General features: G+C 37.7%; 1 protein-coding gene across 1 annotated transcript in view; it reads right to left on the reverse strand.

The window, feature by feature from the left end:
* Nucleotides 1-1351: 1351 nt before the first annotated feature.
* LOC144251902 (cytochrome P450 3A9-like) overlaps nucleotides 1352-13527 on the reverse strand; it is a 30353-nt gene continuing 18177 nt past the window's right edge. Inside the window, exons 10-13 of the mRNA XM_077794557.1 lie at nucleotides 12938-13098; nucleotides 11361-11587; nucleotides 2072-2234; nucleotides 1352-1447 (exon numbers count right to left, since the gene is read on the reverse strand). Coding sequence (XP_077650683.1) covers nucleotides 1352-1447; nucleotides 2072-2234; nucleotides 11361-11587; nucleotides 12938-13098 — 647 coding nt within the window. The remainder of the gene's footprint in view (nucleotides 1448-2071; nucleotides 2235-11360; nucleotides 11588-12937; nucleotides 13099-13527) is intronic.

Here is a 13527-nt window from a genome sequence, read left to right on the forward strand (position 1 = left end):
TGCTTATACACAATAAAGGACTTTTTTTCTGCTGCTGCTTTGCTTGCTCTGCTTCTTCTTTTTCTTTGTTTTCCCATGCTGACCTGCAAGTGAATTACTGCAACACTGTAATCCTCAAGATTCTGTAGGCTGAGGCAGGAGGATCATGAGTTCAAAACCAGGCTCAGAAACTCAGTAAGACCCTGAGCATCCTAGCTAAAACTTGTATCAAAAGATATATATCATATAACATGTATAATACATAATATATAATATATATATATATATATATATATATATATATATATATATATGGAAGGATAGTAGAAAGAATTGGTCATTACCCTATGTGCATATATGGTTACATGACTGGTATATGTCTACATCATGTACAAGCAGAAGAATAAGAAGTTTTACTCTATTTTTGTATAATGTGTCAAAATGCATTCTACTGTCATGTATAAATAATTAGAACAAATAGTAAAGTATTGGAGATGTGGCTCTGGATTCAATCCCCAGTACTTGAATAAATAAATAATAAAATATATGGATAAGGGCTGCACCATTAGGAGTTGAATATGGACTACAACTATGTTTCTTGCTTTCCAGAATCAACAAGGGAGATAAAATGGGAGTATTAAATCTAAGCTAGAGATATAGTAATAACTACACCTCAGTAAATTGTCACAAATTTTTTACTTCAAAAATGGCAGAAGGACACTATGAATATACTTTTCCAGTAATGGGAAAATTCACAGTGGGTTAACTTTATCTACCTTACTATTTAATTTGAATTGCTGAAAAAGCTCCATGTATTCACTGATTGTGATGATCAAAAGATTTAGTTTTGACTCTCACTGATTCAGTACTATATATCCCCTTAAATGGGCATAGAGGCTTCAGATAAACTTCTACAAGGACATGTTTATTGACTTTCTCATTATAAAACTTATCACAGCATATTTCAAAGAACACATCATATATCAATGTCACTACAAAAGCCACCACAACCACCCTCATTTTTATTAAAAATTGTTGACAAATTTGCTGATAATTGTTGATTCTCTGATCAGAGCTCAGGAGGAGCTGCCAGGACTAACTGTCGGTGAGAGGAGAGAGCCCATTAGACCCAGAAAAGGTGAGTTTTCACGTCTGGCACTGAGGTGCTCACCTCCTTACCATCAGAAAATAGATAATACTCTGGACAGACCCTGAGAAAGCTTAGGAAAGGTCCAGCATCTCTTATCATTCATCAATTGAGGAATATAGAGTCTATCTTCATTTTGAGTTTTCTTCACAAAATAAATTTTTGTTCTCTGATGTTCTGTGTCCCAGGCTCTAAGGACAACAATGCACAAGTCCTTAGGGAATTTCAGGCTCCACTTATTATCCCATCTCTGCACACAGCCTTCAGAATAATGGGCTTTTCAGATTGAAGAATTACTTGATCAGCTAATTTCAGGGGAATCTGAAACATTTCGACAAGCACATGGAGAAGCACTGAATGAAACACCAAGAACCAAAGCAGCAAAGTTGAGAAGATATATTAAGCACAGTGATGCTTCACAAACATAAAACTACTTTTAGTATCATGTACTTTGAATTCATCCTACTCATTCTCTAAGGTGGGTCATGATTAAATAGTAAAATTATTCATTTATCTGAAAAATTATTTCATAACATTTATCCTATACAAGGCCTGAGATGGGGAGGTTCTGTAAGTTCTGGTGAGGAGAGCTTCTCTCAAACATCAGAACCCTGTGGTCACCACACCTCACGACTGTGCACAGGGTCTCTCCAGGAGACTTACAGCTGAATTTACACTGTGCTCAAGTTCACAGTCCATACATACACATGGCACACTAATCTGCATTGAGTCCATACATTTTTTACACTTTGTTCTTCATAAAGCCATAGATTTAGAGCCCCCACAGTGAAGAACTCTAAAATCTCAAAGATGGTGAAGAAGAGATTCACTGGACTATACATCTAAGAATTAAATGATGAATGAGCATATATTTTTCTGTGACTAGGCCCCTCTGTTTGGAAAAACATCTTCAAATAAACATTATTTATATGAAAATCTACTGACCTGTGTTTCCTTACAAGGTTGGAAGGAGAAGTTCTGCATTACTTCGACAAGAGCAAGTTTCATGTTCATGAGAGCAAACCTCATACCAATGCAGTTTCGGGGTCCATTTCCAAAGGGCATGTACACATAAGGATCGATGCTGTCCTTGTTCTGCTTACTGAACCTGGTCAACAAAGATGACAAGTCAACAAAACATTAAAACTACAACAGTTACTTATTTCAGTTTGTGCCTTAGACATCCCCAAGCAATGGTGTAAAAGATTATTTCTGGGCTGGTTATTGAAATACAGCTGTGGTTTTGCTATAAGAATTGTTAAGGTATCGAGTTTTTCCACCTTTCTCCCCCTTAGCCTATAGGAGTTATTCCACCTTTCTCCCCCTTAGTCTATAGGATCTTTCAGTCTTTTTGAGATGAGATAAATTTTGTTTCAAAGGAAATCATGATAAGTTGAGACAGTAAAGGAAACAACACACATAAAAAATATAAGGAGTATTAGAGTGAATACATAAAATGAAATGAGATAGTGGTTATGTCAGTTATGGGACATGCTATGAAATTTGAAAACACAGACACACACACACACACTCACACACACACACACACATACACAGAGTTATGGTGCCATATCTGAGGAGAATTAGTTTTAGCATCAGAATAAACAAGATCCTGGGTGTTGAAGTCTCTTACAAAATAATGAGAAAATACTGGTATAACCTAGGCACATCCTGAAATATATTTTAAATCATCTCTGGATTGCTTATATTAACTAATAATATGTAAATAGTATATAAATACTTACTGTATTAGACTGTTTAGGGGAAACTGATAAGAAAAAACGTTTATTTAGTTAGTTGAAATTATAGATCCAAAAACCATACGTACAGGCTGAGCACAGTGGCACACGGCTGTAATCCCAGCGACTTGGGAGGAGGAGATAGTAGGATCCCAAGTTCAAAGCCAACTTCAGCAATTTAGTGAGGCACTAAGCAACTCAGTGAGACCCTGTCTCTAATAAAATACAAAATAGGGCTATGAATGTGGCTCAGTGGTCCACCGCCCCTGAGTTCAATTCCTGATACCCCCCCAAAAAAACCACATACATGCAAGAGGTTGAATGCAAAAATTATCAAGTGCTAGCAAAAATCATATAAAATGTGATACAATCTAGTTTTGCAAAAATATCTATATATGCATAATAAAGTTTATGAGAACATGGTCATATTATTAATTCATAATTATTTAGAGAATTTAACAAACTAAAAAGTTTATTCTCAGCATAAGAAATAATTTGTGAGGTGAATAAGGAGCCTATAGCTTGGGAGAAAAATTTTACCCCTCACACATTAGATAGAACACCACTCTCTAGAGTATATAAAGAACTCAAAAGCAAAGCACCACAAAACCAAATAACCCAATCAATAAATGGGCCAAGGACCTGAACAGACACTTCTCAGATGAGGACATACAATCAATCAACAAATATATGAAAAAATGCTCATCATCTCTAGCAATTCAAGAAATGTAAATCAAAACTACTCTAAGATATCATCTCACTCCAGTTAGAATGGCAGCTATTATTAGGACAACAATAAGTGTTGGTGAGAATGTAGGGAAAAAATGTACACTCATACATTGCTGGTGGGACTGTAAATTGGAGCAGCCAATATGGAAAGGAGTGTGGAGATTCCTTGGAAATCTGGGAATGCAACTACCATTTGACCCAGCTATCCCTCTCCTTGGTTTATAGCCAAAAGACTTAAAAAACAGCATGCTACAGGAACACAGCCACATTAGTGTTTATAGCAGCACAATTCACAATAGATAAACTGTGGAGCCAACCTTAGATGCCCTTCATTAGATGAATGGATTTTAAAAATGTGGCATATATACACAATGGAATTTTACTCATCATTAAAACAGAATAAAATCATGGCATTTGCAGGTAAATGGATGGCATTGGAGAAGATGAAGTTAGCTAATTCGAAAAAAACCCCAAATGCTGAATGTTTCTCTAATATAAGGAGGCTGACTCATAGTGGGGTAGGGAGAGGGAGCATGGGAGGAATAGATGAACTCTAGATAGGACAGAGGGGTGGAAGGGAAAGGGAGGGGGCAGGGGGTTAGCAAGGATGATGGAATGTAATGAATATCATTATCCAAAGTACATGTATGAAGACAAGAATTGGTGTCAACATACATTATATACAGAGACATGAGAAATTGTGTTGCATATGTGTAATAAGAATTATAATGCATTCTGTTGTCATTTTTTAAATTAATTTAAAAAACTTTAAAAAGAATTTAGGATAGTGAATGGACATAGCATTCGTTTTGTTCCTTGTCATAAATTCATATCATTTTGCAAGAAAATGTTATATTTATAACAGGAAAACTGCTTAAAATACAAAGACATATATGAAAATGATTACATAGGGAGAACCAACATGGTGGTAGGCATGGAGAGATCAAGTCTCTGACCTCTTCAGCTGTGCAGGCATAGGGAGCCTTAAACAGTCTAAATGCTGTTTGCTCAGGATCACTAGTCAATGCTGAGCTGACATGGATCTGGGGCGAACAGTCTGGGCCTCTCAGAACACACACTGAGCCCGGATTGGCTGAATTCAAGCTCCCGTTCGCCTGCTTCCCGCAGACAAACAGCTGTGACTCAGCACTAATCCATCAAGCTGAAACAACTGGTCAGCCCTTCTGATCCTATGGAGGTAAATGCCAACCGAGCCTTCATAGGTAGTGGCCACAGGATTGAAACGGGGCTTGGGAGAGACAGTAAGGACCCACCCGTTGCATTGGTCACCCGGCAAAGGGAAACAAACTGTCGCCATTTGCAAGAGATACCACCATGGCAGAGAACTGACGTCATCAGACTGCGGTGGAGGAGATAACTTCATTGAAACCTGTGGCTACAGGTGTGTAATCCCCTAGCCTTCCCTCTCCACACATTGGGGAAACCTTAAGGGCCCCTCCCAGCTCTCCCATGAGTGCCATGGCCAGACCCAGGGAATCAGAAGTGGTGCGGGACCCACGGTGCGGAACCCCCGGCTACTGCTCCCACCAGTGCTGACAACTGAGTTCTCTTGCACCAGCTACCGGGGGCATGGCTACCGGAGGGCAAGTAAAATTCGCTGAGGATTCTCAGCCCCAAGGTCTACAAACTTAGGGTCTGAGGGAATGGCAAACAGAAAGAGTGTGCCAAGTCATTCATGAAAACAGGGCTCCCAGGAGCAGCAGACCTGGCATGTTGCCAGTATTGTGGTGAGCGTCACCGGTGAGGGGGGCCTGGCTAGAGGAAAAGTGGGGAAGTGACTAGACACAAGAGGAGGCCGTAGGCACTCAGGATTGGAGACTCGCCCAGTCTGAGAGGAGGGGCTTCTGCACAGTGATTGGTTCCCGCGTATTGACAGGAGAAGCTTGGCCTGGTGGGCAGAGCTCCACCTACTGGAAGAGAAGTTAATCAAACTCTAAGACTGCATTTATTAGTTTTTTTTTCTCTTTTTTTGATTTTTTTTCATTTTCATTTTTCTTTCTTGTTGATTTTTAAATTTTTTGAAAATTTTTTTTTTAATTTTTTTCTTCTAAATTTAATTTTAATTTTTTATTATTGTTTTTAAATTTTTTTTATTTCCTATTTTTTCTTCTTTTGTCTTTTCATTTCTTTTCAATTTTCTTATTCCCCATTCCTTGAATTCTACCTGCTTACTCTCATTCTCTTTAGTGACTTCTTCCCTTCCCTTCTAATACCTTTCCTCTCAAGCATCAAATAAATTTATAGGAGTAAACAGTAACTCAGCAGTAAAATAGAACAAGAAGTAACATGAGCAACATGAAAAAGCAAGAAAGAAAAGGAGTACAAAAAATGCAGGGCAGCCTAAATATTCAGGAGGACCTAGAGTCATCAGAAAAATGGTCATATAAAGAACTCAAGGAACACCTTAGACAGATGGAATGGAACCTTAAAGAGGATATGAGACAGCAAATTCAAACAGTGAAAGAACACATTGAAAACGAATTACATAAACAGATCAAAGAAGAAGTTAAGCATCTTTATCAGGAGATAGAGATTATAAAAAAATCAAACAATAATTCTAGAAATGAAAGAAACTATAAACCAAATTAAAAACTCAAATGAGAGTATCACTAACAGAGTGGAGCAAGTAGAAGCCAGAACGTCAGATAATGAAGACAAAATATATCATCTTGAAAAGAGTCTAGCCAACTCAGATAGGCTGGTTAAAAATCATGAGAGAAACATCCAAGAGATATGGGATAACATAAAAAAGACAAACTTAAGAGTCATCGGGATAAAGGAAGGTATAGAGATTCAAACCAAGGGAATGAGTAACCGGCTGAATGAAATAATTACAGAAAACTTTCCAGAAATAAAAAAGGAAATGGATATGCAAATTGTAGATGCATACAGGACACCGAGCATACAAAATCACAGTAGACCAACGCCAAGACACATTGTTATGAAGACATCCAATATACAGAACAAAGAGAAAATATTTAAAGCTACAAGAGAAAGAGGGCAGATTACATTCAGGGGTAAATCAATAAGGTTAACAACGGAGTTTTCATCACAGACGCTGAAAGCAAGATGGTCATAGACCAATGTATTTCAAACACTGAAAGACAATGGATGCCAACCAAGAATTCTGTATCCAGCAAAATTAAGCTTCAGGTATGACAACGAAATAAAAATCTTTCATGATAAACAAAAGTTAAAAGAATTTGCAGCCAGTAAACCAGCATTGCAAAGCATCTTGAGCAAAACACTACATGAGGAGGAAATGAAAAACAATAATCAAAACCATCAGGGGGAAGTGTCTCTGTAAAGACAGAGGGCGGGGGGAAAGCTAATCATGGAGAAACAAACTAAATTTAAAAAAAAGGATAAATAATCAAACATGGCTGGAAGTACAAACAATATGTCAATAGTAACTCTAAATGTTAATGGCTTAAACTCTCCAATAAAGCGACATAGGCGGTATCATGGATTAAAAAAGCAAATCCAACAATATGCTGCCTCCAGGAGACACATCTGATTGGAAAAGACATACACAGGCTGAAGGTGAAAGGATGGGAAAAAATATACCACTCACACGGTCCTTGTAAGCAAGCAGGGTTGGCCATCCTCATATCGAATAAAATCGACTTCAAGACTAAGTTAATCAAAAGGGATAAGGAAGGACGTTATATACTGTTAAAAGGAACCATTCACCAACAAGACATAACAATTATCAATATTTATGCTCCAAATAATGGTGCTGTGACATTCATAAAACAAATTCTCCTCAAGTTCAAGAATCAAATAGACCACAACACAATAATTATAGGTGACTTCAGCACACCTCTCTCACCATTGGACAGATCCTCCAAGCAAAAGTTGAGTAAAGAAAATATAGAACTCAATACCACAATCAATAACCTAGACTTAACTATCATATATAGAATATATCAACCATCATCAAATGGATATACTTTTTTCTCAGCAGCATATGGATCCTTCTCAAAAATAGACAATATATTATGCCATAGGGCAACCCTCAGTAAATATAAAGGGGTGGAGATAATACCATGCATTTTATCTGATCATAATGGAATGAAACTGGAAATCAATGATAAAAGAAGAAAGGAAAAATCATACATCACATGGAAAATGAACAATATGTTACTGAATGATCAGTGGGTTACAGAAGACATAAAGGAGGAAATCAAAAAATTCTTAGAGATAAACGAAAATACAGACACAACGTATTGGAATCTATGGGACACAATGAAAGCAGTTTCAAGAGGGAAATTCATCGCCTGGAGGTCATTCCTCAAAAAAAGAAAAAACCAACAAACAAATGAGCTGACACATCATCTCAAAGCCCAAGAAAAGGAAGAGCAAAACAACAGCAAATGTAGCAGAAGGCAAGAAATAATTAAAATCAGAGTGGAAATCAATGAAATTGAAACAAAAGAAACTATTGAAAAAATTAACAAAACTAAAAGTTGGTTCTTCAAAAAAATAAATAAGATTGACAGACCCTTAGCCATGCTAACAAAGAGAAGAAGAGAGAGAACTCAAATTACTAACATACGGGATGCAAAAGGCAATATCACAACAGATGCTACAGAAATACAGAAGACAATTAGAAATTATTTTGAAAACCTATATTCCAATAAAATAGAAGATAGTGAAGACATCGATAAATTTCTTAAGTCATGTGACTTGCCCAGACTGAGTCAGGAGGACACATACGATTTGAACAGACCAATATCAATGGATGAAATTGAAGAAGCAATCAAAAGACTACCAACCAAGAAGAGCCCAGGACTGGATGGGTATACAGCGGAGTTTTACAAAACCTTTAAAGAAGAATTAATACCAATACTTTTCAAGTTATTTCAGGAAATAGAAAAAGAGGGAGCTCTTCCAAATTCATTCTATGAGGCCAACATCACCCTCATTCTGAAACCAGACAAAGACACCTCAAAGAAAGAAAACTACAGACCAATATCTCTAATGAACCTATACGCAAAAATCCTCAATAAAATTCTGGCGAATCGAATCCAATAACACATCAAAAAAATTGTGCACCATGATCAAGTAGGATTCATCCCTGGGATGCAAGGATGGTTCAATATACGGAAATCAATAAATGTTATTCACCACATCAATAGACTTAAAGGTAAGAACTATATGATCATCTTGATAGATGCAGAAAAAGCATTCGACAAAGTACAGTATCCCTTTATGTTCAAAACATTAGAAAAACTAGGGATAACAGGAACTTACCTCAACATTGTAAAAGCTATCTATGCTAAGCCTCAGGCTAGCTTCATTCTGAATGGAGAAAAATTGAAGGCATTCCCTCTAAAATCTGGAACAAGACAGGGATGCCCTCTATCACCACTTCTATTCAATATAGTTCTCGAAACACTGGCCAGAGCAATTAGACAGACAAAAGAAATTAAAGGCATAAAAATAGGAAAAGAAGAACTTAAATTATCACTATTTTCAGAAGACATGATTCTATACCTAGAAGACCCAAAAGGGTCTACAAAAAAACTACTAGAACTAATAAATGAATTCAGCAAAGTGGCAGGATATAAAATCAACATGCATAAATCAATGGCATTTCTGTATATCAGTGACAAAACTTCTGAAACGGAAATGAGGAAAAACACTCCATTCACAATATCCTCAAAAAAAAAAATAAATACTTGGGAATCAACCTAACAAAAGAGGTGAAAGATTTATACAATAAAAACTACAGAACCCTAAAGAGAGGAGTAGAAGAAGATCTTAGAAGATGGAAAAATATACCCTGTTCATGGATAGGCAGAACTAACATTATCAAAATGGCGATATTACCAAAAGTTCTCTATAGTTTTAATGCAATGCCAATCAAAATCCCAATGGCATTTCTTGTAGAAATAGACAAAGTAATCAGGAAATTCATATGGAAAAATAAAAGACCCAGAATAGCAAAAGCAATTCTAAGCAGGAAGTGTGAATCAGGCGGTATAGCGATACCAGATTTCAAACTATATTACAGAGCAATAGTGACAAAAACAGCATGGTACTGGTACCAAAACAGGCGGGTGGACCAATGGTATAGAATAGAGGACACAGAGACTAATCCACAAAGTTACAAGTATCTTATATTTGATAAAGGGGCTAAAAGCATGCAATGGAGGAAGAACAGCATCTTCAACAAATGGTGCTGGGAAAACTGGAAATCCATATGCAACAAAATGAAACTGAATCCCTTTCTCTCGCCATGCCTAAAAGTTAACTCAAAATGGATCAAGGAGCTTGATATCAAATGGGAGACTCTGCGTCTGATTGAAGAAAAAGTTGGCTCCAATCTACATATTGTGGGGTCGGGCTCCAAATTCCTTAATAGGACACCCATGGCACTAGAGTTAACAACAAGATTCAACAAATGGGACTTACTTAAACTAAACAGTTTTTTTCTCAGCAAGAAAAACAATAAGAGAGGTAAATAGGGAGCCTACATCATGGGAACAAATTTTTACCCCTCACACTTCAGATAGAGCCCTAATATCCAGAGTATACAAAGAACTCAAAAAATTAGACAATAAGATAACAAATCACCCAATCAACAAATGGGCCAAAGACCTGAACAGACACTTCTCAGAGGAGGATATACAATCAATCAAGAAGTACATGAAAAAATGCTCACCATCTCTAGCAGTCAGAGAAATGCAAATCAAAACCACTCTAAGATACCATCTCTAGTATCTCACTCCAGTAAGATTTGCAGCCACTATGAAGTCAAACAACAACAAGTGCTGGTGAGGATGTGGAGAAAAGGGTACACTTGTACATTGTTGGTGGGACTGCAAATTGTTGCAGCCAATTTGGAAAGCTGTATGTAGATTCCTGGGAAAGCTGGGAATGGAACCACCATTTGACCCAGCTATTGCCCTTCTCAGACTATTCCCTGAAGACCTTAAAAGAGCATACTACAGGGATACTGCCACATCGATGTTCATAGCAGCACAATTCACAATAGCTAGACTGTGGAAACAACCCAGATGCCCTTCAATAGATGAATGGATAAAAAAGTGTGGCATTTATACACCATGGAGTATTATGCAGCATTAAAAAATGACAAAATCATGGAATTTCAGGGAAATGTATGGCACTAGAGCAGATTATGCTTAGTGAAGCTAGCGAATCCCTAAAAAACAAATACCAAATGTCTTCTTTGATATAATGAGAGCAACTTTGAACAGAGCAGGGAGGAAGAGCAGGAAGAAAAGATTATCATTAAACAGAGACATGAGATGGGAGGGAAAGGGAGAGAAAAGGGAAATTGCATGGAAATGAAGGGAGACCCTCATTGCTATACAAAATTACATATAAGAGATTGTGAGGGGAATGGGAAAATAAACAAGAAGAGAAATGAGTTACAGTAGATGGGGTAGAGAGAGAAGATGGGAGGGAAGGGGAGGGGGGATAGTAGGGGATAGGAAAGGTAGCAGAATACAACAGTTACTAATAGGGAATTATGTAAATTTGTGGATGTGTAACCGACATGATTCTGCAATCTGCATTTGGGGTAAAACGTGGGAGTTCATAACCCACTTCAATCTAATGTATGAAATATGATATGTCAAGAGCTTTGTAATGTTGTGAACAACCAATAAAAAAATGATTACATAGCTACCTGTATGTCATCTGTGATAAGAAATACAAGGACATGCTTGGACAACCCTAGCCCAGAGCAGTTCCCTTTCCCAGAGGCCCTGTACCTTTCAGGGCGGAACTCCTCAGGCTCTGGCCAGTGCAGTGGGTCTCGATGAAGAACAAAGCTTGGTATCATCACCACTGTCCCCTTCCTAATGGGCACTCCATTGATTTCAATATCTTTCTTACAGACCCTCTCAAGTCTGCCAGCAATTGGGTACAACCTGAGAGTTTCATTCACCACCATGTCCAGGTACTCCATCTGTAACACGGTATCATAGGTAGCAGGTGCCTGAAGAGAAAAAATAAGATTTTTTGGAAATGCATGTTTGGAACTAAATTTAAACTCAATCTACATAGTTTTATTAAAGTGTTACACTGTCCCAAGAATAAAAGGATGGTGAAGGAGAATAGTGCTTACAATTGACTAAGCATTATAATAACAATCATGTCCATTTGACAACCATATACATACGAGATCTTTGGGACAATCCCAAGTTCAGTGTATAATATCCTCAGAATCATCATGTACTACTTTTTCTCATACTTTTTTTCAAGTAACTAATAGAATATGACAATTACACTCAGGCAAAATAATGTAAAAGTCACTGTTACCTTTCTCTAGAAAAGTCACATGCCTATTTCAGGGAAACAGAACATAGAAAAGAGAAAATAACCCATTATACATCTGTTTTTTCTTGAATAATCCTGCTTTGAATATATATATATATATATATATATATATATATATATATATATATATATATATTTTTAGAGATAACACTACATCATGTAAAAAATGAATGTTGGGAGAAACTGGTAACTTCCACCCTAATACCACCAAAAGAAGGCTAAGATTCGATGGCACCATGTCACACAATTTCAGTTTCAGAGGACATTCTAAGGAGAACAGAAAACCACTCTCAGCCCCACCCTCTGTTTCTGGACCATTCTCCTGATTGTTCTCCAGGGCTTCATTGTGAGCTCTGAAGAAGAGGCTTTGTGCCCACTTCACTGCCAAACCAGCCATGCCAGCCCCAGAAACCATGTGTCTTCAGATATGATAGACTCCCTGTTTAGGAAGAGGTGTGAGGACAGCAGGCACAACACGTGGATAATGCCTGATGTGACATTGGAGAGGACACAAGGTAGAAGTAAAGTGTTTGGCTTGGGAGCCAGAAAACCTGACTCATCCCTTGGCTGCTTCTCTCTAATACATGACTAGAGTGTGAAGATGTGTGGAGCAGAGCATAGTAAGCCTGCCCACCAAGCCAAGGATCACTCAGCAGACAGCCAGGCAGGAGCTCTTGCCATAGTTCATCAGATCCAATGATCTGGACACTTGAGTGACACATGCTTACACTTGCTAGGTATCATCATGGTAACTGGTAATGGATATTACTGAAATTACACTCTTCAAAATTCCTTGTAGTTTTGAGAAATTACACTCTTTTCAAAATTCCTTGTATTTTCCCCTCAATACTGTGTTTTACCTTTCATTTCTCTCTTCAAAACCTTTCCAAAAGAGCTGGTGAAAAGAATCAGTGACTATATTTTGGATAAAGCCTCCTAGGAAGTGATGAGGAGGCAGTCTTGTTGAGGCTCCACCTCTCTCCTCCCTCTCCAGGTACCATCTTCTCACCTTATTGGGCAAAGCCGCATCAATCTCCTGCTGCAGTTTGGTCTGGGCATCAGGATGGGTGGCCAGTTCATACAAAATGAAGGAAAGAGCACTGCTAGTGGCCTCATAGCCAGCAAAAATGAAGATAATTGATTGAGCCACAAGCTCCAGATCAGACAGGACTAACGGAAGAGGAAACACAATTTAGATAAATCCAGCAAATCACAACATCAGGGTTTAGATGAAGAGAAATCCCATTAAAACCCACCGATCACTAGGCAGGACCGTGGAAAAGCAATTCAGGGTCATTCTCAGAGTGGTTTTCACTCTCATGTCTATCCAATAGGGGAAACAAAGGAAAACTTTTTTAAATCCAGTTTTCTTGAGGTCTACACCACTCTTGGACTTAGCTACTAACTGTGCCATTCTCAGCACCACCAAAGATAGGTAATTTCAAGAGATACAATTTCTATCTAAGATACACAGTATGATCAATATGGACTTTTAGATACCTGGGCCCTGAAATAAACATGGTCTCTGTGCCAAACATGCAATTCAAGATAAAAAAGTATACATAAAACAAGTGTTTGAATGGTCTACAGAGTTCAGAT

Source organism: Urocitellus parryii, unplaced genomic scaffold (assembly GCF_045843805.1).
Source record: "Urocitellus parryii isolate mUroPar1 unplaced genomic scaffold, mUroPar1.hap1 Scaffold_264, whole genome shotgun sequence".
Lineage (NCBI taxonomy): Eukaryota > Metazoa > Chordata > Mammalia > Rodentia > Sciuridae > Urocitellus > Urocitellus parryii.